The sequence below is a fragment of the Phacochoerus africanus genome, chromosome 4, assembly GCF_016906955.1.
Source record: "Phacochoerus africanus isolate WHEZ1 chromosome 4, ROS_Pafr_v1, whole genome shotgun sequence".
NCBI lineage: Eukaryota > Metazoa > Chordata > Mammalia > Artiodactyla > Suidae > Phacochoerus > Phacochoerus africanus.
In genome coordinates, this window is record NC_062547.1 from 27,244,157 (window position 1) to 27,270,882 (window position 26,726).

General features: G+C 45.9%; 1 protein-coding gene across 1 annotated transcript in view; it reads left to right on the forward strand.

Annotated features, from left to right (window-relative positions):
- SLC1A2 (solute carrier family 1 member 2) overlaps positions 1-25,435 on the forward strand; it is a 121,101-nt gene extending 95,666 nt beyond the window's left edge. The window contains exons 8-11 of the mRNA XM_047775988.1: positions 3,923-4,117; positions 8,653-8,787; positions 20,273-20,504; positions 25,280-25,435. Coding sequence (XP_047631944.1) covers positions 3,923-4,117; positions 8,653-8,787; positions 20,273-20,504; positions 25,280-25,351 — 634 coding nt within the window. The 3' untranslated portion in view covers positions 25,352-25,435. The remainder of the gene's footprint in view (positions 1-3,922; positions 4,118-8,652; positions 8,788-20,272; positions 20,505-25,279) is intronic.
- Positions 25,436-26,726: the final 1,291 nt, after the last annotated feature.

Genomic DNA, 26,726 nt, shown 5'->3' on the forward strand with positions numbered 1-26,726 from the left:
AAGTTAAATTATATCTATTAATATAGCTCTTGCTATACGTCTTATTATATATCTCTTACTGATATTAAAACCTGCATCAGAGTTCCTGTTGTGGCTCAGTGGTTAACGAACCCACCTAGTATCCATGAGGATGCAGGTTCGATCCCTGGCCTTGCTCAGTGGGTTAAGGATCCAGCATTGCAGTGAGCTGTGGTGTAGGTCGCAGGTGCCGCTCAGATCCTGTGTTGCTGAGGCTGTGGCATAGGCCCGCAGCTGTAGCTCCGATTCGACCCCTAGCCTGGGAAGCTCCATATGCCATGGGAGCGGCCCTAAAAAGAAAGAAAGAAAGAAAGAAAGAAAGAAAGAAAGAAAGAAAGAAAGAAAGAAAGAAAGAAAGAAAGAAAGAAAGAAAGAAAGAAAGATAAATAAATAAATAAAAACTGTATTATAATATACTGTATATACTACAATCCACCCCCACCCCAAATGTACATTTAAGGCATGTCTATTAAACAGAGCTGTGACAAGCATCCTTGTAAATACATCTCTGCAAGGATGTCTGATGATCCCATAAGGATAAATTTCTGCAAGTGGAATTTCTGAGTCCAATGGTGAGGGCATTGATGGTCTTGAAACACATCACCAGGTTATTATTTAGAAAAGTGTATTAATTTGTGTCCCCACTAACTGGGTGTAGGAGTGTGTCTTTCCCCACCTACTCACCCACCCTGAACGTTTCCAGCCACATTAATGCTTTCCAGATCCTATTGGTGAAAAGTGCTCTCAGTGAATTTGCATCTCCATGGTTTCTAGGGAGGGGAAACATCTTTCTGTGTTCTTTTGTGAGCATCCTTCCCTCCCTTCCCCTGCCCTGTTGGAGTTTCCATCCTTTCCTAATTGGTTCTCAGCTCTCTTATGTGTAAAAATATCAACTTATGTGTCACGTGTTGCAAATAATGTCCCCCTCCACTTGACATTTGTCTTAAACGTTTACAGTGCTCTTTGCCCCTATCAAGTTTTAATTTGTATCTTGGTCAAAGTTACCAATATTTTCCTTTAGCATTTAGAATTTTGATTTTGCTTAGGAGTATCTTTTCTACCAAAGATGATAAAAATATTACTTTACATATTTTTCACATACCTTCATCATTTTGATAGCTACACTGTCTCGAAATATTGTCATTATCTTTTTTTGTGAATGAGTAGAAAGTATCCCAGTCCCTTCCTCTCTTAAGCATAGGGAAACCCCAAATTCATATTTAAATCAAAGACAAATTCTTGGGTTGTCTGGCCAAGACCATGAATATTAGATTCACTTCTCTCTGTTACCCTGTATTTCACTTGAAAAAATATATATGGTTTTAATCTTTGGTTAAACTGTGGCTTTTGTCTGGATGTGGAATTTCTTTAAAAAAAAAAAAAGTCACTGTGGCAGGAGTCACATACTAGGAATTAACTAAGGTTTTCTTTGCCATAATGACCACAGGGAAAAGCCCTGGGCAGTCAGCTAAATATACTTTCCACCTCCTTGGGCCTTGGACGGAACAGCAGAGGGCAGAAAAGCAGGTGCTCTGTAGCTACTCAAAGACCCAGTATGGAGTGGGACATGGAGGGGAGTGGTTGACCCTCTTTTCTCAGTAGGCACAGAGGCTGGTGTCAGGGATGGCCCAGGACACATCTCTCTGCATCCCCGTGACTTCAGTACATGTTATTAAAATGAATCTAGATTGAAAAAGAGGAATCTCAAGTACCAGGCAGTTATTATTAGCAACTTTGGAGTCTGTCACATGGCCATTGAGGCAGGAGCCAACAAAACCCATGTCAGAATGTCAGCCTGTCGCCTGAGGAAAGAGTTAAAATTCTCGAGTCCCAGTTTGGACTGAAGGGGTACCTATGGATTTTTAAGACACAAAACTGTCCAGTAATGACATTAGGATATTTTCATGCCTTAGCAGTGGTTTTCCCTTGGGAGTTCCTATCATGGCGAAGCAGAAAGGAATCCGACTAGGAACCATGAGGTTGCGGGTTCAACCCCTGGCCTCGCTCAGTGGGTTAAGGATCTGGCATTGCCGTGAGCTGTGGTGTAGGTCACAGACACAGCTCGAATCTGGCGTTGCTGTGGCTCTGGTGTAGTCAGTGGATACAGCTCTGATAGACCCCTAGCCTGGGATCCTCCATATTGCTGCTAGTGCGGCCCTAAAAAAACAAAAGACAAAAAAAAATTAGTTTTCTCCAATCTGTTTGTAGTATCCAAAGACCCTTTGATGACGTCATGGGGAAATGAATGGGATAATAACAATGGATATAGTCCAGTCTTCCCATCAGTGTCCTTAGAATCATACCTTTGAGAAGCCACCTGCCACCCGCAGCTGAGCAACCACTGCAGACCAATGACAGTGTCCTGGTGACCTCAGAGGGGTCTTAGGAAAGGGCTGGGGTGTGGGTAAGAGGAATAAAGGGACACTAACTTTTCATTAAAGCAGCTGGGACAGCAAGCCAGGTCTGATGGTGCCCCTGCATGTGAATGAGGCCAGACTCCAGCTTTGCTCCCTGGCTTTATAGGTTGTGGTCATGAACCATCTCCAAATATCCATTTCTTCTCCCTACCTAAGACCAAGGAGCAGGCCTGCTTTAGACCCCTGACCTGAAATCACAAGGAATGTTCCAGTAAGATGACTCTGGCTTCTGTAAGGTTGTTCATAGGGCTTGTGTGTCCGTGGGTTGATATGATACATATTTAGAAGGACCTAATTTGAGACCTTCTGAGTCCTCTGGTCTGGGTAGGCCCTGGAATCTACATTTTATTTAGTGTGCCTGATGCTGATGATCCTCTCTCACTCTCTGAGAAACTGAGATCACTGCAGGTGTCTTTGTCCGGCTTGGCTGGAGCCCCTAATTCTGACAAGCACGAGGAGGGAACTATGACTCAGGCTGTAAATGCAAGAGAAAAAAATGTGCTGTCTGCATTGGGGTTTCCCAAGTGACTTTGCTAAGCTTTGAATAAGAGAAAAAGAGAATGGGCCACAAGGCACTTCCGTGGCAGTTGGAATGTTCTGCATTGCTTGCCATATTACTTAAACGTTGACGCAAATTCACCTGCCCTCCCATCCTCTCTAGTCCCATGGAAATAATATTCTAGCTTTCAGCAACCCTTACCCTTATAGATCTCCTGTTTCAGAAGACACAGAATATGTCAGGAGTTCTGGCCTTTGAGATTGAGTCATATGGTCATGAACTCCCATCCCACGCCTGGGAGGGGTGGGGTGAAGTCACTCCATATTGGTCTCTGACTAGCTACAGAGCACCTGCTTGTCTGCCCTCTGTCGCTGGAGAGACCTTAGGGTTGGCCAATGACCATTTATTTACTGGACTGTCTGTGAGGGTCTCCGGTGAATTTCTTGAAGCTTGGATTCTTGCCGAATGATCTTAAACATGTTTGTCCAGCAAGCTCAAAATTAGCAAACCCAGCACAGGGCAATTCCCAGGGGCTAGATTCAACCTATGTAGTCATCCTGTTGGAAACAGCATTTCTATCATGAAATCATGGGTCATTCACAAATTCCTCATTCCATCTTAGTGTTGATAGCTGATCCTTTTCTGACACTTTCCTTTGCAGCCCAATTAATGTGGGCAATCAGATGGGCTTCAATATGGAATCCAAGGTGGAAATAGTGACCAAAGGGAAATAAGAACTTGAACCTCTGAGTAGACCTCAAAAACTGGAACCAACAAAAATATTTTGCTGCCTGTTAGCATCTTACTAAGATTGAATTTGAGCCTCCAAATCGGTGGTTTTTAATTTGATTCCAGACACTGCTTTTTTCCAAGGCACTCTGTTTGACTGGAACAAAAGAACCAGAACCTTGAATGGCGTTTCACTTTGTCCTGTGCCCTACTTCTCTAAAGGGGACATAACTCTTGTTTCCCTCTCTTTGTCCCTTAGTGCTGGAACTTTGCCTGTCACCTTCCGTTGCCTGGAAGAAAATCTAGGGATTGATAAGCGTGTGACCAGGTTTGTCCTTCCAGTTGGAGCCACCATTAACATGGACGGTACAGCCCTTTATGAAGCGGTGGCCGCCATCTTTATAGCCCAGATGAATGGCGTTGTCCTCGATGGAGGCCAGATTGTGACTGTAAGGTGAGTGCAGTGGTTTTGGGGAAGCCCTGAAACAACCTATTAGCCTATCCCCTTCCAGGCTAATTCTGTTTCACAGCAGCCACTTGAATTTTGCTTGTCCAGGTGGAAGAATGGTAAAAGAAATAAAAGGAAAGAGGAGCTATTGGCAGGCTCATACTAATGCCTCTCTTTGTCTTGCCTATGTGAAATTGCTTCATAAATTTGATGTTATTTTATTTTTAACAGTCCCGGGAAGTTGCAAGGCAGTCATTGCTATGTTCATTTAATAGATGAGGAGACGCAGGCTTCAAGGGGCCTGCGTGTTTTGTCCGAGGCTCTAATGAGCTGGTGGGGTTGTCACTGGGGCCAACATCAACTGACTCTGGATCCAGTTTCTCTTTTCATTGAAATGTGCTCCCTTCAGCATTCCAAGGGGTGATAGCAGAAATGATGAAATACTGGGAGAAAGAGATTCCTTAGTGTAACATATAACATTTTCTACAAATAAATAGCACCTTTTTGTTCTTCCTAAAGCTATTTTTACCAGGTATATGCATCATTTAAACAAATTCAGAAAGCAGAGTTCCCAATGTCAATCAGCAGTAATGAACCTGACTGGTATCTATGAGGACTTGGGTTTGATTCCTGGCCTCACTTACTGGGTTAAGTATCTGGCATTACTGTGAGCTGTGGTATAGGTTGCAGATGCAGCTCAAATCCCTAGTTGCTGTGGCTGTGATGTAGGCTGTCAGCTGCAATTTGGTTTCAACCCCTAGCCTGGGAACTTCCATATGCCACACATGCAGCTCTAAAAAGAAAAAAAAAAAAAATCAGAAATAATACTTTCCCAAGAGGTCATTAAAAACACATTGCTTCTCTGTAAATTTAAAGATCATATATTAATTTATCTAATCCTCACAGCCACCCAATGAAGTAGGTACTTGTCTTAGTGAGCTTAGGCTACTGTAACAAAACACCATAGATTATATGGCTCAAGCAACAGCCATTTATTTCTCACAGTTCTGGAGGCTGGGAAGCCCAAGATTAAGGCACTGGCAAATTCAGCTCCATCCTCTTCCCGGCTTGCATACAGCTGCCTTCTAGATGTTGCTCACGTGGCCTTTCCTTGGTGCATGGAGAGAGCGAGCAAGCTCTTGGGTCTCCTCTTATAAGGGCGGGCACTAAACCCATCACGAGGGCTCTACCTTCATGATCTCATCACCTCCCAAGCTCCTATCTCCAAATTCCATCCCATGGGAGATTTGGGCTTCAGCAAGTGGGTTTGGGGAGGACACCGCTCAGTCCAGAGCAGTACTCTAGGGGAGCCTCAGTTTCCTGTATGAGGGGGACAGTCATCACACATTCAGGTGTGGTTGAGAGCTTTGTACCTGGTGCATTGTCACCTGTCAATAAATGTTTGCTACGAGTATCGTTACTATTATTATTATTATTATTTTTTTGTCTTTTGTCTTTTTTGTTGTTGTTGTTGTTGTTGCTATTTCTTGGGCCACTCCCGCGGCATATGGAGGTTCCCAGGCTAGGGGTTGAATCGGAGCTGTAGCCACCGGCCTACGCCAGAGCCACAGCAACGCGGGATCCGAGCCGTGTCTGCAACTTACACCACAGCTCACGGCAATGCCGGATCCTTAACCCACTGAGCAAGGCCAGGGACCAAACCCGCAACCTCATGGTTCCTAGTCGGATTCGTTAACCACTGCGCCACGACGGGAACGCCCTCGTTACTATTATTGATGCTTCATATAACACTCTTAGAATATGAAAGAAAAATGTGGCTCTGATACAGCAAGTGCCATGCTGTTAGTCAGTGGAAAACATGCTTCAGGTCATTTTATCAAGCTTCTAAATCATGTCCTCCTAACAGATTGCAGGTGAGACTGCCTACCTCCCTTGCTTAAAAATTCAAAGATGGATGGAGCTCCTTGGTGTCCCTGAATTCTTGGCCTTGATGGCAGTCATGCTTTCCATCAAGTTCACACCTCGAGATGAGAACTTAGAGATGGGAGGATGGTCCAGTGACCAGCTGATTGAGATTGTGCCTCAGTTATTTAAATTTATCTACCCAAGATTTATTTTATTTTAATAATGATACTACTGAGAATTTTCCCTGGATGAAGTTGGAACAAATATATTTAATACATGTGTCCCTGGCAAGTTCAGTGAAACCTGCTATATTTGTAGACATCCCAAGGGCTGTCTCTATGGGGTGGTGGTGGGGAATCTCCTGCCCCCATAGAGTATATGTAGGTCACTGTCTCTAATTTAATCAGAGAAAAAGAGCCAAGTCTAGGTTCATAGCTGTGCTTCCAAGTACTTTCTTCACCTCACTTCCCTGTATTCAGGGGAACAGGGGCCAGGAATTCTCAGCAAATGCATTAATTAATCATAGAGTTTTCAATGTGAGGAAGGATCAAGGGACATGAGGAGCCAGTGCAGCACTGGAATCAAGCAGACGAGGGTTCAAATCCCAGCAGACCTTGTTCAAACTCTGTGACCCTGGATCCACTCCTTGGTGCCACCATCTGTGCCTTTGTGTAGGGCTGAGAGGTCCGGCTGTGAATAACGTGTGTGTAGTTCCTTGCACAGCATCCAAGAACTAACCGTAGGGAAGTGAGCCAGGAGAGTAGAAGGACTGGATGAGCAGGAAAGGATAAAGGGACAGAGGGGAGGTCACTGCCCGGGGAGCCTGTGGTTGGGGGAGGGTATATTTGGGATGGAGGAACAGAAAGGGAACCAACCTCCAGGAAGAATTCTTTATGGGACTTTGTCTCACACAACCCAAGGGTAACGAGACAACGTGGCCACAGTACAAAGGGATGTGTCAGAGTGACTCATAGAGCAGAAGCTACTGATGTTATAAATAAAACAGCCAAGGCCGAGAGGTCCTTGGAACTTGGGGAGTTCCCCTTCCCTGGTGTTCAATCCATCTCGGGGAAATGACTGAGAATTCCCACCTGCCAGGACTGTCCCACCTGCCTTGGGACTTTAGGGACGTATTCATTGCAAAGCAGCCTCACCCTGCCCAGATTTCCCAGTAAGAATAACGATTCCCATTTACTAGGGGGTTGCAATGTGCTGGCCTCTTCTAAGGGCTTTTGATTTATGAGCTCCCGATGACTCCAAGAGCGAGACACCACTCATAGCTCCTTTTTGACAGATAAGGAAGTCAAGGCACAAAGAGGTTAAGTAAGTTGCCTAAAGCCATGTGGTTACTAAGTGGCAGAGCTGGGATTTGAACCTAGGTCGTTCAACTCCAGAAGCTTTGCTGATAACCACTGCACACTACTACTTCCTCCATCCTAGATGGATTCAAGGAAAACAGAGTTGTTGAAACGCTGACCCCCAGCTCTACATGGACGGAGCCAGGGCGAAAGCAAAGATGCGTTCTGTAGATCTCACGTAGGGAAGTGTCTGTTCTGAGCCAAGCCCAAATGTGGGAAGGATGGTTATATGGAAAAACCAGTGTGAACCACAAAACCTCCTGGGACCTTCCTTGAGGTCAGTTCAGGTTCCTCCCAGCTGTAAGACCAGGATTCGGTGCCTGGGCACACCAATGGTCGAACCCATTTGGGACTCTTATTCTTAGTTTGGAACCAGAAGACCTACTCTAAAAAATCTAGAACTGTGTAGCTATGAAGAAAACAGCACCCCCCCCCCCTTTCTTTTCAGCGGACAGAAAAGCAGCTTGGGAACCTGTATTTTCAGAAGCATTGTTCCATTTAGAAAGAACAGCTTTTACACATGGGATCCAGAAAAGAGCTGAAAAAGTCACTGCCACTTGCTGGACCAGAGAGGCTCCCTGGTGTCTAGACAGGGCCCTTGAACCCTAGATGAAACCCTCTTCCAGAGACTTCCACATGGTGTTGGGTGTGCCCTTGGCATTACTTGGAAAGCAAGGGTTGAGATGCTTCAGAAGGAAAGCCTCCCGTTATTTCATTATCATTTCTTGGCATCCCCTTTCTGAGTAATGCATTTTCCAGCCCAGGGTGAAACGTCCAGGCATTTGAAGCTTAATGTCATTTGGAATTCTGTTGATTTGTTTCCCTGATGTCCACTCATTTGAGCCTGGATATTTGCTATCCCGAGTTCCCATGTTAACTTTGGCAATGGTCTCCTCAGACTCTCGCCACATAGTCTTGACGTCTCTGGTTCTCTCCGAGACATAAAGGCGTAAGCAGAAATGAATGCAGTGGTGTTCCTGGGGGAGGATTAAGGGTGATTTGTTTTTCTTCTTTAATATTTCCGTGCCCGCTTTTAGGGCCATGCTTACCTTACTTGAGCCCTGTGGCATATTAGGCAAATCGGATGTCACGAGGGGTAAGACTCTAAGCCCTGAATGTGTAAGCTTCCATCATGATGAAGCAGAATCCAAATAGACCCTCTTTCCTGGGTCTTGGTACTCCGGCTTTCTCTATTCTTTGCAAAGAAAAAGGGATTTTATGACTGTCGGGAAAATTAGTGCCTAGAATTGCCTGCCAGGGAAGGCTTTGCCGAGTCTACTTTTTCTTCCCTTGACCCGGCCTCTTCTGTTCTCACAGCCTCACAGCCACACTGGCCAGCGTTGGTGCAGCCAGTATCCCCAGTGCCGGACTGGTTACCATGCTCCTCATTCTGACAGCAGTGGGCCTGCCGACCGAGGACATCAGCCTACTGGTGGCCGTGGATTGGTTGCTGTAAGTGTCTGTGGCGGGGGGGGGGGTGTCCTGCTGAGGGTCTAAGCACTGCCTCCCAGGGGAGGACAAGATGCATGGTTGCAGCCAAGATCTTCAGCGGTCCCCATGGCAACTCCCTCCTTTCCTCCTTTCTTTCTTCCCTCTAACATTTACTGAGAGCCTGTTTGGGAACTAGGGAAGAAAAAGAATCTTTGAGGGCTTCACCGTCTAGTGGAGGAATCAGATAAGTGAGGCCACAAAATGCAAAGCAAAGCTGTAAGGAACCAACTACTGATGCGCGCAAAGGATCTCATGCATAACTGTGCTGGACGAATGAAGCACGAAGCACAAAGGAATACATACTGTGTAAATCCATTTATATGAGGCTCTAGGAAAGACAGTATCATTTCTAGTGATAGAAAGTGATGGTAGTTTCCTCCCAGGGGTAAGTGCATGAGAATTAACTGGGAAGGGCACAAGGAAAGCTTTAGGAGTGAGAGAAATAGTCCATATATACACGTATGCCCAGGTGTCCACATTTGTTAAAACTCATCCTACCATGCCCTTGAAATGGGTACACTTTCTTGTATGTAAATTACACTTCAGTGAAATAGATTTAAAAATAGCCTGCATGTAGAAGGATAGCGAGAGACAGAGCGAGACCCCTATCTCAATCCAGATGGAAGGTCAGCGTGGAGAAATCAAGGAACAGGGAAAATGGCTACGGAATTTGAGTGCCTGCTGGGTGCCAGCCCTTCACAGTACTGTGTACGGAGCCCTTCACACCTTCCTCTAACAACCCTGAAAGTTTGCTGTTATCACTTCCATTTTACAGATAAGAAAACTGAGACTTTGGGAGAAAGAACAGAGATTTGGCCCTAGGTCAACTTGTTTTTGGAGGCCAGCCCATTGACAATCAAGGCCGTGTGCAAGCTTCTAAAAACAGTGATTGCTGAGTTGGCTCGTGACTGCTAGGTAGAGTTACCCAGGTAGAGGGAGAAACAGGACCTTCCAATCAAGGCCAGCCTGCACAAAGGCAACATGTTGTGTGGGCATGTGTGAGTGTGAAGCAAGGAGGGTAAGAGGTGAGGCAAGGTGGACAGCCTTGAAGCCACGCAGAGGTGCTTGAACTTGGCTGTGTACACAGAGCCCAGCTGCCTTTCGCAGGGAAGGGCATTATCCGAATGTGTGACCCACTGCCCATTCACAAAGGCTGGCCGGTCTAGCCAGGTGCACCCCCGCCTCCGCCCCCCCATCCCCCCGCCCGATAGGGAGATTGCTAAGGTCGAGGTGGGGCTCTGAGGTTCTGTGGGCTTTACACGGATACTTCCTGGCCCATCCTGGAGCTAAAGGACAGGGGCTGGGGGATGCCAGTGGCTTCCATGTTGGAGGCTCAGAGTGACAAGTGCCGGGGCAGAGATCCAAGGTCAAAGTGCTTATTTCATTAAATTGCCCAACACGCCAGCGGCTATTTTTCTGATATTTATTGATATAGATTTTTAAGAGCTGTAAGCCACGTTTTATGGATTCAGGTTTCCTCCATGCTAAAACAAGTGCTATCCCTCTGCAATCACCCTTCCAAAGAGAGAAACATGCAAGTGGCTGAAGGGAAAAAGAATATCTGAGAAGGCTAGAGGGAAGCATGATCTTTCCAGAAAACTTGCCTGCTCTCATGGTCTAGATTAGAAACGAGAAGTGCCTCCTGGCCAGAATCTGTTCAACTCAGGAGCGCTGGGAGGAGGGGCACAGAGCTTCCTGACTTGTTCTCCCAGCAAATGCCTTGCGTGGGAGGGAAAAAGCAAAGCAAAGGACTCTCACCTGTCTCTGCCCTTCTCTCTCAGGTTGGGGGGGCGGGTCCTCCTCGCCAGCTTGGTTGATCTCTGTGTTCCCGTGCTGGCTCCCGAGGGCAGCTTTTCTCATGATGTCCATTCAGACAAGGCAGTCTTGGGGGTCCTGAGATTCAGTGGTGGTGGAAGGGTGGAAGGCTTTGGAGGGGATAGGATGAAGGAGACAAAACGGTGGGCTACGATTGGGTTTGGAGGAGGGCACAGTGGGAATGAAGACACGGGCCACCCCCTGGAGACGGAGCACACAGTAGAAGCTCAATAAATGCATGCTACACGTTCCCATTGTGGCTCCGCAGGTTAAGAACCCAGCATAGTGTCCATGAGGATGCAGGTTCGATCCCTGGCATTGCTCAGTGGGTTAAGGATCCCGTGTTGCTGTGAGCTGTGGTATAGGTTACAGACGCAGCTCAGATCTAGCATTGCTGTGGCTGTGGCATAGACCGGCACCTGCAGATCTGATTCGACCCCTGGGCTGGGAACTTACATATGCTGCAGGTGCAGTCCTAAAAAAAAAAAAAAAAAAAATGCATGCTTAAGTTACCCAAAGAGCTGCTGTGTGAGAACCAGGGGCCTTTCTAAATGTGAAGAAGCTGTTAGAGTCCCAGTCGCTTCCCCTGTGACTCTGGCTTACTGAGTCCTCTGCCTCTTTGCCCCTGGAGGTTCTTCACTTGTGTGATCATTGAACATCCCTCGCGTGTTCTGACAACGTCACTTAGTCTCCTCTTGGGCTTGTTGCTGAGGCCTGAAATCCCCCATTAGAGAGTCATCTCTTTAACAATTGTTGCTGGCCCCCATTATAATGTGAATGCATTTAAGTGGGAAAAAATGCACTTGTCCTATCAGGAATGAAGAAAAGGAGCTGATACTTGGTAGGTACCACCACATTCTTTACATCTGTTTAGAGTGAATCTTTAAAGATCGCTATGGTGTATTTCACAGATGAGGAAACCAGGAGTCAAAAGGCACAGGAGAGCTTGTATGGTCAGCTCAGGGCCCTTTCCACCACCCCACCCAGCTTCCTAGTGGGTACCAAGAGGCTCTAACAGTGGGGAGGAGGAGGAGGGGGGCCCAGAATCGGGGAGGTTGGGGAAGACAGAGCCATGAGGGTCACCCCTGGTTCTACATACTAACCAGAGAACATTTTGTCTGACCTGTTTTTCTTTCCTCTCCCGGGATTAAAACAAAACCAAATAAAAAGGCTAAGCGGGGACAAACTGGGTACACACAAGGTCTCAGCCTCTCTTAGAATTCCAGTCCTGCAGCCCTCGTAGGTCAGTCATTGTGGGCCCTGGTCTTTCTGGTCGTCATCTGCTTCCAAGCCTGCTGGGGGGCAGTCAGCTCATGAAACATTCAAGACCTTGCCTCCACCTGACTTAAATGGGAGCAAATGGGCGCGCACATGCTCCCACTTGCACGGAGAGCAGGGCGTCTTGACTCCAGGGCTAAAATGTGCTGGGAGTTGCCTAAACAGACAAACAAAAAATAATAATAATACATTTGTATTTGTTCTTCTGATGAAATTGCATGTGAGAAAACTACCCCAGGCTGCAGCTGGAAAGGGAAGAGTGATGAAGAGCTTGCCTCTAGTCATAGGGTCTGATCCCAGATGGAAAGAGGCCCCGTGATCAAGGGAAGAAAGGCAGAGTCAGGAGGCGTGGGTCTGACCATTGCACCTACTTGCTGTGGAACTGCCGACAAGTAATACTTCCTCTCTGGATTCAGCCATGGGAGCAGTCCCTTCCCAGCTGGAAAGCACACCCCGGGCTTTTTGAGCACCCTCCTAGTTTTAAGACCCAGACTAGGAGTTCCCGTCGTGGCTCAGTGGTTAACGAATCCAACTAGGAACCATGAGGTTTTGGGTTCGATCTCTGGCCTTGCTCAGTGGGTTAAGGATCTGCCATCGCCGTGAGCTGTGGTGTAGGTCACAGACATGGCTCAGATCCTGCATTGCTGTGGCTCTGGCATAGGCCGGTGGCTATGGCTCCAATTAGACCCCTAGCCTGGGAACCTCCATATGCCATGGGAGTGGCCTAAGAAATGGCAAAAAGACCAAAAAAAAAAAAAAATCCGGACTAGGATTCTGCTGGTGATGGCTGTGTGTATACAAATAATATATTTCTTCCTCTTTAGAAGAAAAGAAAAAGGGAAGAGGATCCTGGGAATGTGTGCGTCGGGGTTGGCAGCTAGGTCAGATCTGCTTTGAATTAACACTGGTTCCACACTGGTTTCTTGCTAGCGAGAGGAGTTCTGGAAACACGCTCTTGGTCTTGGGCTTCATGGCTGTTGGGTGTCCATCAGCACGTGGGCAGGGGGGATGAGCTGAGAGAGGGGTGCGGGGGGTGGCTGGTCATTCCCAGGTGAAGACATCTCAGGGTGGGGGAAAGGCAGAGACAAAGGAAAGGGGGGCCTTTCTTTCCCTCTCCAGGCAAGGTTTGCAAGCTTTCGTAACTCCAGCAATTTTTAATTTAAAACCAAGCAAACCCTTCAGTGACTTTTAATGTGCCATGGTGTTTGCCAGCTCCTGGAGATCAGCCAGTCTCATTACTGCCCACCAAGTCCTGGATGTTTTTCAATGGGCAGGCTTAGCTGCTCTGTCAATGTCATGGTGAAAACCAAGCTTCTTCGCCCTGAGAAGTGGCTGAGTCCTAGAACACTGGATGGGTGGGGCTGGTAAAACCAAAACCTTCCCCAGGGTTCAAGAAGTCCTTTGTGTCAGGAGTCCTTGGAAGATGTTTTTGAGATCCCCCCCCCAACCCTGACATCCCTCTCTTTGAAGGAGTCAGGATGGAAGGAAAACGGGGAGCTGATGATACCAGGGAGAGGGGACGAATAGCTGGGTCTGGCCACAGGTGGGAGGAGAGCCAGGTGGATGTATGGCCCATGTATCATGTGGGTCTGCTGGTCAGATTGTTTCTGGGGACATATTTGCTCCTGGAGGGTGTGATTGAGATGGACTTACAAGGAAGCCTAAAGGAACCTCCATCCCTCAGGGGGGACCCTGAAGCCCCACCCCTACCCCCCAATCCTTGCTGGAGGGAATAGAGCATTGATTCTCATATGTGAGCATACACCAACATCTCCTGGAGATTCGGGAGATCTGGGGAGCGGCCTGAGAAGTGGGTTTTCTAGCATGCTCTCAGGTGACACAGAGGATGCTAGTCCAGGGACCTCACTTCAGAAGCAGTGGACCAGAGGTAGGGAAGGGGGAGCAGGCATTCCTGACTGTGCTATAATGAGCATCTCTACTCTTTTCTAAGCACCAGTTGACATTTTCTGCATCCATTCAGTGAAACTAGATCAAAAAGGCACCAGCCTCTAACAGCTGATACTCAGTGAAGGCCCCTTCATTGTCAGACATTGTTCTAAGCACTTTACATGGGCTTGTTTAAAAAGTGGTAGCAGGGAGTTCCTGTCATGACTCAGGGGTAACCAACCCGACTAGTATCCAGGAAGACATGGGCTCAATCCTTGGCTTCGTTCCGAGGGTTAAGGATCTGGTGTTGCTGTGAGCTATGGTGTAGATCAAAGACACAGCTCCGATCCCAAGTTGCTGTGGCTCTGGTGTAGGCCAGCACCTGTAGCTCTGATTCATCCCCTCGCCTGAGAACTTCCATGCGTCTCAGGTGTGGCCCTAAAAATACAAAAAAAAAAAAAAGTTGCGGAAAATTATGAGGCAGTAGAAATATTATCCCTAAACTGTTCAGAAAACTGAGGCTCAGAGCAAAGACACTTATCCCAATTGAGTGGCTATTAAATGACCAAACTGGGATTCCAGCCGAGATGATGGGGCTGTTACTTGGGTGTTCCATGCTTGCCCATCTGGGTTCTTGTTCTCTTATCTGAGACACACACATATCTGATATTTACACATGCACAACTGATTTAACCACCATAGCATGTCTGGTGGGAAAGAAAACCAATTCCTACATCTCCTGTATCTGAAGATTCTGGGGGCTTATACTTAAACCTCCTGCTTTGATTTCCCACTTCCACTGATTTCTCCTTCTTTCCACATCTCACCTCCTCTTCATTCTCTGTCCTCCTTAGCATGGAATGTACCCCTTTTCAACTAAGTCCTTCCCTCCCTGCCAAAGTGTCCCTGACTTAACACACAGTGTAAGTGCCCACCAGGGGAGTGGGGTGGAGGTGGGGTTATCTTTCCACACAGCAAAGTCATGTTCTACTGTATCATAAAAGAAAGACATGCCAGTGAGGGGGAGGACAAAATTTAGGAGTTTTAAAACAAGAAAGAAAAGTCTCCCATCCCCAGAGTTCCTGTTGTGGCTCAGTGGGTTAAGAACCTGACATAGTATCCATGAGGATGCAGGTTCGATCCCCAGCCTTACTCAGTGGATTAAGGGTCCAGTATTGCCACAAGCAGTGGCTCAGGTTGCAGATGCCACTTCGATCTGGCATTGCCATAGCTGTGGCCTAGGCCTGCCGCTGCAGCTCTGATTCGACCCCTAGCCTGGGGGCTTCCCTATGCCACAGGTGCAGCCCTAAAAGAAGAAAAAAAAGTCTCCTTTCACCTACAATCTAATCTTGAGAAGGAGCAGAATATGTGACCCCCCCCCAAAAAAAAAAAATGCCAGTTGGTGTGTGGGTTATTTTAAGCTGAAGGCAGTCAAGACCCAGCAGACTCAGGAGACACTTTTTAACCTCCCTAAAAGAATTTAGAAAGAAGGCCCATGCCAGGAAGAGCACTGTTACCAAGAAGAACTTTTTCATTGGAGAGACTTACCTGTGTGACAGTGAAAACATTCGTTTACCTAATATGTGCTCTTCCTCTGTCTTCCTCCCCTTTCAAGCCCCAGACCCTCAGCCCCTTCTTTGCCCAGGCTGGCAGGTAAACCTCGACTGCTGACTGCCTTTGAGGCTCCTATTTTTATAAGGCTCAGGGATGTACAGAGTTAAATTTCACTGTTAATCTGTCTTATGTCAGTTTTTGTTTTTTTTTGTTTTGTTTTGTTTTGTTTGCTTTTTTTAGGGCCACACCCCCAGCATATGGAAGTTCCCAGGCTAGAGGTTGAATCAGAGCTGTAGCCACCAGCCTACACCAGAGCCACAGCAACACCAGATCCGAGCCTTGTCTGCAACCTACACCGCAGCTCACGGCAATGCCTGCTCCCCAACCCACTGAGTGAGGCCAGGGATCGAACCCGCATCCTCATGGATGCTAGGCAGATTCGTTTCCACTGCACTGTGACGGGAACGTCATGTCTTATGTCAATTTCACGATTAGACCAGTCAAAGACTCTAGAAGGGAAGAAGGGAAAATTTTTCCAGCCTGATAATCTCAAGTCTGGTTTCTCTGAAGTAATCATTGCTAATAAGAATTTATGGAAAGTAAAAATTTAATAATAGGCATCTATGTTCTTAAAAAAGAAATCTTTTGGTGGCCCCCAACCTTTGGGAATCTCTTACCAAACTTGTTTAGTTCCAGTGTCTCCCTGCCTTGCTGGGGCCACCCCCCCCTCCACCACCACGTCTTTCCCCAGCTCCCAAGACACCCCTCTCAGTTCCCCCTGCAAGGGAATTGGGGTGCTCGGTGTGTCTTTCCTCCTTCTTCAGATCTTGTCCTGTGTCCTAGCTTTTCACCACCCAAATGCCCAACCAGATATCTGCTCAACAAAAGACAATTCTCTTTCTAGAGTTAATTCTGCTTCTACCTCTTAACTAACAATCCAGCCCCACCCTGCCTCCTTCCCAGGCCTGCCTGCCTCCTTCCCCAGGCCCTGCCCAGGTCATAAACAGATAAAACACAGCATCACCTCTCAAAGGGCTCATAGTCTAGTCATGGGGGCGGATGGGGTCAAAAAATCCCAATGGTGCCCTAAGTGCCCAAGAAGAACGGATAAGACTTGATGGAAGAGCAACAGAGGAGGTTCCCCCTTTTCCCCGAATAACAGGAGGTGACTGTTATTATTACTTCCCACCATATACTAATAATGGTGATGAGCACAGAAGGTCGAGCTGAGTTTTTAGGCTGAGTTCATCGTGGCTGCTCTGTCAAGCCTTTTAAGTGCGGAGTAGAGTCTGGCCAAGGGCCTCTCCAAGGACAAGTACTCCATACTTGTTAGCAGCTGTTATCTTCTCCACACACTTGGAGATGGGTATTACTTTCTGTATTTTCCAAATGAGAAAGCTGAGCCGAAAAGGCTAAGCAACTCTTCCCACGGGAGCGGGATTGCCGTCCAGGCTGGAATCCAGAATTCACACTTTTCACCAGTGCTTCTGTGGGCCTTCCTTCCCTTCCCTAATGCCAGGTGGTCTGAGTCCTCAGATGCCCAGCATTGTGCCAGCCTGCTTAAGGTCCAGGACCCCAGGGGACTCCTCTGCCGCACTGTGCACCCTGCATTCTGAGAGGCAGACCTGAGGGTCGGTTTCTATGGCTGTTAAGCTGAATCATATGAAATTGCCAATAGATAGCCCTCTGGACTCATAAAAATTGGCAATTTCCTGTGGGTCACTCCAGTACAAGGGACCAGATGAGTTTTGAGTGACCTTGTCCCCTTGGCTCTGTGTTTCTGGGAGCAGGACTTTCAGACCATCCCTCCATCTCCCTGCCAGGAGATGCAGGCTGAGGAGAAACGAGAGACAGCACCTTGGCTGATGGCTTTTCTTCCAGGGAACCAGACCTAGGGCCTCCACGTGGAAGACCTTGTCAAGCCCCTCTTGGTTTTGATTCTCAGCAGCCCCCAAAGGCGAGCTATATGGTCTGTGCTTTCAGGTTCTGTCTCACCTCGGTCCCCTTCTCACGGTCTTGTGACACTGTATCCAGACCCAAGAATAGCAGCTGGCACTCTGAAATTCTCTTGACCAAGCAGCCTAAAAACTGCAGAGGTCAGCAAGGTGTCATGAACAGTGGAGGCAGTTGGGAGGGAAAAATGCAAGTCTTTGCCTGGTGGAGAAATTTTCCATATGTGAACCATAAATCCCCCTTTCCGGCTTTTGGCCAGAGTCAAACTTTCCCAGCGTTGGTCGGATATTCCCCTGGTGGCCCGGAGAGCAAACCCTCAATTCTCTCTTCTGTCTGCCACCAGCTGTCATGCCCTGTCCTCACCTTCTCAGTCAGTCTTCTGGAACAAGTCAATCCTACATAGTATCTTCCCTTCCTTACGTCTCATTCTGTTTTCTACCGATGGTGAGCTGGCTTCTGTCCCTGCTTCTGTATTGAAACTTTATTGCCAGGTCATGGAGTTCCCGTCGTGGCGCAGTGGAAATGAATTCGACTAGGAATCATGAGGTTGTGGGTGTGATCCCTGGTCTTGCTCGGTGGGTTAAGGATCCTGTGTTGCCATGAGCTGTGGTGTAGGCTGGCAGCTGCAGCTCCAATTTGACCCCTAGCCTGGGAACCTCCGTATGTGGCAGGTGCAGCCCTAAAAAGACACACAAAAAAAAAAAAAGAAAGAAAGAAAGAAAGAAACTTGATTGCCAGGTCAATAAAGACCTCTTTGTGGCTAAAACCAAGCCACTTCTTTTCCTTTTCTTGCATGACGTGCAGGTGCTTAGTTGGGAATGCTGCCATGGGGATGCTCCTCTATAGAGGGTGAATGTTCTTAGGGGGAAATAGTAACTTAAGTGGGCATGTTTGGATGCTCGACCTAGGAACTGTCAAAAATACATTTGAATCGACTTGATAAGATGAACGGCAACGTTCATCACGTAATCCTGTTTGTTTTGTTGGAATTCTTACTATATGTCTGGACAGTGCTAGGCATTTTGTTATTTTATTTAATATTCACACCCACCCTTAGGTAGGGAACATTTTTATTATTTCTCTTTTATAGATGAGACAAGGAAGGCTTACAAAGGTAAGTATAATCAGGGTCGTCCAGCAGGTAAGGGGAAAAACTGGCCTTTGAATCTCCGTCAGCTTGCCTCCAGGGCCATGCTTTTTCTTTACCACTCTCGGGTATTCCTTGTCATCCCCTCTTACTGGGGCTTCTTAGCAATCTCTGCCTGATTCTGTGGTGACCTCAAGACCCCAGTCTTCCTTCATGTATAGACTTTGTCTCTCTGAGGCAGATCTTCTAAAGCAGACAAGAGGAAACAAGCTTTTTTAGATGGACAGATGCCCTCGAGAGTGGAGGCCAGGCTTTGATCTTTATTTTTTTCATGGGCAGCATCTTCCTGCTTGAAACCAGAAGGACAGCTGGCTCCCAAGCTCCTTGCAAGAGGACCAGGCCAGCCTCTTCCTAGTGCAACTTCATTGTTATTGTTCTTTAATGAGAAATAGATTTGATTATAGCAGCTAGAATTTATTTCAGGGCCTTGTTCCAAGAACCAATTAAAGATTCCACTTTGCCTTAAACTAATTCTAGTATCCTCATCTATTTATTTTGAATTGATGGAAGACTAGTGTCTGGACTAATGTCTCAGCAGCATCTTGACCTAAACTCCTCTCTTTTCTTTTCTTCTCTTCTTTTCTCTTTTCTTTCCTTTGTGGTTTTTCGAGAATCCTTTTTAGAACTTTGCATATGGAATAAATGTGGTCAAAAGGACTCTGCACTGATTTAAACTTACAGGTGAGAGGGAGTTCCCATCGTGGCTCAGCAGTAACAGAACCCAATTAGTATCCATGAGGATGCAGGTTCGATCCCTGGCCCTGCTCAGTGGGTTAAGGATCTGGCATTGCCATGAGCTGTGGTGTGGGTCACAGACACAGCTCAGATCCCGTGTTGCTGTGGCTGTGGTGTAGGCTGGCAGCTGCCGCTCCGATGCAGTCCCTAGCCTGGGAACTTCCATTCGCTGTGGTGTGGCCCTGAAAAAAATTAAATAAATAAATATACTTACAAGTGAGAGAGTATAACTTACTCTTAAGAACTTAATTCCTTTTCCTGCTGCTGACCTTTTAGGAGGGAGAGTTACCAACCATCCTATTCTTTAGGTCAGAACTTGAGAAACAAGCTTTGCAGATGGATTTTTCTCAAACCTTCCTGGCTCAAGAGGCCCTCTGGAAGGTTTAATTTTTTTCAAGGTAATAGAGAAAGTGAGAGAAAATATTCTGGTTTTCTCAGGACACACAGTCACTCTGCACGTTGGTCAGGGACAACACTGTGATGGAGTTTCTCACCCAGCAGCTGTGCCTGTGGATGTGTGTTGCGGGGAGAAACTGGGCTCCAGGAGAAAAGAGAGCATTAGTTTTGATCCTTCCAGAAAGATGAGTTTTCTATTATGGGGAAATTCACAGGTGACTTACTCTTTCCCGTTAATTAATAAATAACTAGAGAAAATCTGGAGTTTTCCAAGAATAGATCAAATCAAGAGAAATTGCTGGGCACAGCTAGGAATGGCTGCAGTGTGGGCGCGAATTCTGAGATCTGGGCGCATTATTTCCTCGAATTCTTCCTTCTCTCCTCTCCTTTCTCGTGGCCATTGTTTATTGGGTGTTTACCATTCATTAGACATTTTGCTAAGCAATTTATTGTACATGATCTCATTTAATTTTCACACAAGCGTGCAAGAGAAGTATGACGGTTGTCACCAAATGACCAGTAAAGAAACGGAGGTTCATAAAAGTTAAGTCACTTGCCCCAGACCAGGCAGGAGGGAAGGTCGAGCCGGAACTCAGTCCCAGGTCTTTCCGTTCCAGACCTTGACCCAAACATCGCATTGTACTGCTTCCTCACTCAACGCATTCTGTTCTTCGTCCCCAGGGACAGGATGAGAACGTCCGTCAATGTCGTGGGGGACTCTTTTGGGGCTGGGATAGTCTATCACCTCTCCAAGTCTGAGCTGGAAACCATTGATTCCCAGCACCGAGTGCATGAAGATATCGAAATGACCAAGACCCAGTCCATTTATGATGACATGAAGAACCATAGAGAAAGCAACTCTAACCAGTGTGTCTATGCTGCACACAACTCTGTCATAGTAGATGAGTGCAAGGTACCTTTCCCATTCATGGATATTGAGACCTGTATATAATAGTGCATGATCAGTTTCTTACTGCAAACACAAAAGCCCTGCATGGATTCTTATCATATTTATTTTTCTAAAGAATCACGTAACTCAAGCTTGTGCGAGTCCCAGATCATCTAACTCTGTGTCTAACGTTATAGGAAATCAACACATCTAACAGTGAAAGAGCCAATCAGTTGCTTGTTTCGTCCGTGTGATAGAAAAGAATCATTCTGGTTCCCCCACCCACCCACTCCACAAATTCAATCAGTTCTCTTTGAATACTGTGCTCAAGAATTTGTGGCTTTTAGGGCTTTCCTGGTTTCCGACTATTCCAATCCTCAAGTGAAACACGAAGAGAAATACTCAGAATCATATGATTTATGGCATAAGTATTCCGCCTTGCTGAGTATCATGTATTGGTGGAGAATGTGCTCCCATAACTTTGTGCAGCCATCGTTCTCTCAGTTATTTTCGTGGGAAGGTGAGTTTTGATCTGGCAGTGACTTTGCTCCAAAAATGGTGAAGTATTTTCAAGTAAAGAATAACTCCCCTTCAGGGAAATTATCCATAGATGTCTTTTAAACAACACCGTGTGTCAGACACTGCCTGGCAGCACCTTCTTTCCTGAAGCATGGATGTTCTGGACTCTTTTCCAAGCTGTTGAATGCTTAAGTCTTCAAGCTTGATGGGCTCTGTCTAGCCTTCATTGTATCTAACTTACATTGTCAAAGACCATGTGTCATGACCAGAGTGAAACAAACTTGGAAAAACCCTGGCAGGTGATCGGGGTCAACTTTGGGGGTTGGGTTGCTAAAAATGGTTCCAGGCAACAACTGAGGACAATCTGAACCCAACACAGATTTCTGATACCTTTTTGACTCTTGTTGACAAGATCTCATTTAATAGTTCATTTCTCCCTGCATTTATTTCTGGGTCATTCCGCATATATGTCTTGGCTTCTGCCCAGGCAACTAGGGATGACCCAGAAGCAACTGTCTTTATTGGACTGCAGCTTAGGTCCAGCCACCATCTTTGGCTCACCCTCTTTGTACCAGCTACCTGTGTGGGTACACCAGGGCTCTGATGAAAATTAGAGGGGGGCCCCACCCATCAAGAGGCAATCGCCTAAATTAATTGACTCAGGGAAAATGATTACAATTGTTGGAAATTCAGATGTACCTAAATGGTACATACTCCATTCTGCTGGAAAGTTAGTGTTTCCCACATCTAAATGAATGTGCTGGATTATTCCCCATCAAAATGTTAGCTTTGGTCAACAAGGGTCAGCATTCCATGAAATGGCTTTATGCCCTGTTAATGAGTATTTATTGTGTGCCTTGTGGGGTTTAGTTGAGCACCCCCGTCGTATTCCTAGGACTTCCTAGATTTTAATTATTAATCAAGTTTTATTGAGTGCCCATAATCTGCAAAGCCCTGAATTTGGCATTGGAGGACAGCAAAAGGAAGGTACAGTTACATAGAGGAGATATAACTTGATCCCAATTACTGCCATACAAAGAAAACTAGTATTATGAAGCAAAATAAAATTATATATGTTATATATGAAAAGAATCCTAATGGTTAGTAACCTTTGGTATGGCCCTTTCAGAGCATCTCAAAGGCTTCTTAACAATATTGTGTAGGATATGTTTTGAAGAAGGTATGGAGGTGTGGAGATACCTTTAAAGTTCAGACTTTTTTTCCCTTAAAAGACATGACGCACATCAGGACACATTTGCTTCATTTTTAAAGCAAAACAGTTCAAGCCCTAAAGGGAAATATGAGTCAACTGCCCCTCTCATTAGCCCATAAGGAGAGAGGCAATGTCCCCATTTATCATTGCTGTGCCCTAAAGGAGTACCAGGGATGCAGTATGCTCTTCAGAAATATTTACTGAGTATATCCTTTTAGCATCTTGATCTTGTGCATTAATTCAGAGACCCTTTTTTTCTTTCTTTTTTTTTTTTTTTTTTTTTTTTTTTTTTTTTTTGCTGGACAGTTCCATAGAGATAGTAGCTCAGTCTCTCTAGGAGACTGACCACCAAATCAACCACCTGCAACTCATTGGCGAATGTGTGTTTAGATGGTCCAGTGGTGAAACTGAGCAGGTCATGGAAATGATGAAATGGCCATATTGGTTTAACAACTATTCTGCTGTTTGCATTTTTTAGTGAAGTGACTGGGTTCAGCTCAGTTGATAGGTGAGGCACAATGACCCTGTTGGCTCTAGACCAATTAACTGAGTTGACACCAAAGTGCAGAGGAGGCAGCCAGGGCTATGGAGATGAATTTTCGAGCTTTCCCAGAATATCTGAGACACATTTACTTTTGTCTTTGAACCTCCTTATGGTCCATTCCCAGTCTCGCTGCTTTGAAAACTGAGATGGGAGCCTCCAATGCCTACTGCCAGTCCTCTCCCCTTTTTGCTTTTCTATTACCCAGTGTTAGAACAGAATGGGGTAGAATAGATTGGGGTGTAGAGTCCCCCTTTCCTTAATCCAGCCAGAAAAAAGGAAATGAAAAAAAAAGGAGTTCCTGTCGAGGCACAGCAGAAATGAATCTGACTAGGAACCATAAGGTTGCAGGTTCGATCCCTGACCTCACTCAGTGGGTTAAGGATCTGGCGGTGCTGTGAGCTGTGGTGTAGGTCGCAGACACGGCTCAGATCCTGCGTTGCTGTGGCTGTGGTGTAGGCTGGCAGCAACAGCTCCGATTCGACCCCTAGCCTGGGAACTTCCATATGCCGTGAGTGCAGCCCTGAAAAGACAAAAAACAAACAATCAAAATACCCCGCTGTCCCAGCTACTTTTGAAACACAGGTCCCAGTATTTGAAAACAACAATCCCCCCACCCCCGCCTTCCACACTGAGTTCTGTCTGATTTCCAAAGGCACCACACTGTGATTTATAATTTGGCACAACTATTGATCTGGTTCGTCACTGAAAGCCAAACAGGTACATTCAAGGTCATGGTGAATAGGTAGCTTGCTCCAGGCAGACAGCTTGTCCCTGGCAGCCTTTTCTGACAGTTCACTGAAGGGGAACAAATTTGCTGTCACTCTGGTCATACCTCTAACCACTTTAAGCATTGTTATGTCATGTAGGTCTGTCTATTTTCAAACTCTTGCCTTGTAATCGTAGCTTGAAGTTAATGCAATTTTTTTTAATTTTAATCAGAATAACTGCATGTGATGCTGTCATTGCTTGTTGCATGGTCTTTCTTTTTAAAAAAAATGTGGGGATCTCATGGGGACTGGAGGAATGAGCGGTTTACAATTTTCATTTGCTTGGTTCATGCAAAGCCCTCGGTTTTCTGTTCCTAGCATGTAGTGTGTGTTCCTAATGCATGCGACTCACTTCCACATGGGTACGAAGAAGGTCAGATTGCTTTCAAACATTGCTGCGTTTGTCATGTCTCCATATCCTAATGCTTCCATAAATCCAGTCTCTTCATTATGTGGAATATCAGTCGTGGGTTTAAGTTTGCACATGACCTTGAGGACAGACAGATGGAAGGTAAGCTAGGAAAACGACTTAGAAGAGGAGGGGGAAAGCCTCCCATTCCGTGTAAGGGTTCAGTTCGCTTAGAGCCAGGGAAGCATAATATGGACAATCTGGTGATTACAGTTGATTAATTAATATCTGCATCAAAATAATTTGGATATGCCTGTCACGGATCTCAGGTTTTTAAGGCCCTCCTTTCCTTTTTTAATGTTAAAAGTCTGGGTAGCTTATATGACAGAGCCAGACCCTCATGATTTCTGATTTTAAAATTGGATGTGTTGGCGTTTTCACTGTGGCACAGTCGGTTAAGAATCTGACTGGAGTGGCTCGGGTTGCTGTGGAGGTGTGGCTTCGATCCCCGGGCCAGCACAGTGGGTTTTAACTGTGACTGTTTTTTGGTCACAGCTGCAGCTCAGATGCGGGTCCTGGCCTGGGAACTTCCATATGCTCCCTGTGCAGCCTTAAAAAAAAAAAAAAAAAAAAATTGGAGTTCCCATCATGGCTCAGTGGTTAACGAATCTAACGAGGAACCATGAGGTTGCGGGTTCGATCCCTGGCCTTGCTCAGTGGGTTAAGGATCCGGCGTTGCTGTGAGCTATGGCGTAGGTCGCAGATGGGGCTTGGATCTGGCACTGCTGTGGCTGTGGTGTAGGCCGGCGGCTACAGCTCTGATTTGATTCCTAGCCTGGGAAGCTCCACATGCTGCGGGTGTGGCCCTAGAAAATACAAAAAACAAACAAACAAACAAAAATTGGATTCACAGAAAAAACACCTGGCCTCATTGCAACTGAATCTTTCACGTGCATGAGTAGAGCTAGATGCCTAGTTCTGGAATTTTTTTCCCCTCTGTGGTTGTTTGGAGTAGCACCATGTTTTAAAGGCTGCATTATTGTATAAGGGGTCTAGGGGTGATCAGACACCCTCACAGCCCTAAATGCATAGTAGAAGTTATTTCTCCCCCAACTCACAAAGTCTCTCTAGTCCTTTAATACCTTCCCCACAAGGCAAATATATATATATATATATATATATATATATATATATATATATATATTTTTTTTTTTAATATTCACAAATCCGCATTAAAAGCCAAGACCAAGCTCAAAATTGTTTAGGAAGGAACAGCATTTAAAATTCACCCTGAAGTAATGGAATATGAACCTGGGCCTGGTGCTCCTCCACATGACCCCAGGGGGTGTGTGTGGGGGGGTCTGGTTCATGGCCTGTAAGCTGGATGTTGGTGATAATTATTTCCAGGTAACTCTGGCAGCCAATGGAAAGTCAGCCGACTGCAGCGTTGAGGAGGAAGCTTGGAAACGTGAAAAATAAAGCTATGACTCTCAGCAAATTCTTGAATAAACTCCCCAGCCTATCTTATGGTAAAAGAGGATATAAACAAGCTTTCTTTAAAAAGAAAAAAAAAAAAAGCATATATTTCTATGTTTACTTACTCTGTTAGCTGAGGCTTAGAAGGTCCGTTGCGAATCAGTGATAGGCACGGTGCTGTGTCTTTGCCAAATAATGCTTCGTAACTGTCTAATTTTCTCACGTGTATTATCCTTTGGATGCTGCTGGAGGAATCAGTTTGAATCGAAGACACGTTCTTGCCAGCTTCCCTTTTCTCTCAAGATGCAGAACTGTGGATGTTCTTTTTCCCAGGAGACAGGACTGAAGCATGTGTGGCACATGCCAGGGTTTTGGAGTCATGAGCAGACACCCAGTGTGCTACTTCTTCCAGTGTTCTCCATGCCTCGCCTTGTAATGCACAAGAGATTCTGTTGGAAGCCTCTAGAAGTAAATCCCCTTAAATGTCTCATAGCATTTGCCCTGGTGTTGAGTCAAAGAAAGTATCTGTCATAGGGAGCTTGGACAGTTTCTCTCCTGTACACTCTTTAAACTAAATGCTTCAAAGAGCATTGGAGTGGGAGCCGCACTCTTAGAGTTAGCGGATCATGGAACCCTCTGAGCCTCTGCTCTACCCCGTCTCATCTACGGGCATAATTGTTGGAATTTCAAAGTATGTTTCATAATTGGGTCTAAATTCGATAATGGATTAGGATGCAGTTTGCACATAACTGCTGTATATTGTGGCAGTGGTATTTGCCTATAACTGCTGTATATACTGACAAAAGTCAGAGAGCACACTCAACATACCTTTTGACCAGATTCAAAGCTGCAGATTTGTTTGTGTTTGGTTTTGCGTCACCTGGCGTAGTCGAATCAAATGAGGTTATTTGATCTATGCTTCCGTTTCTTTGTTTCATCTATAAAATTCTTATTTGGGTTTCTACCCTTCAAGAAGGGCATTCTAAATTCTCAAATCATTTCAATCATATTCTCATCAAACTGGAAGGCTTAATCCTTGTATCCTCCTCACAGAGGGAGGACAGTTGTGTGGGCTGCACCTCTTTTAGTACTAATCTCTTGGTAAAACCAAAATGCTCTTAGTTACCTAATATGTAGAAAGCTTCTTGTTCTAGTATATCAAAGCACCTAAACCCAGTTCCAGGACACAGTTGGAAGCAGAGCCAATCTTCCTCCTCAGTCTTCTCCGTGAAAAGGAACAGAAAACAAACACACGCAAACTCCTACAAAGGTGACATTCCCATGGCAAGGTCAAGGCCGCCTTGAGCCATGAAGTAGGAACAAAGGATGGCTCTGCAGAATTTTACAGATGGAATCTTTTCAAGGCTGTGAAAGGTGG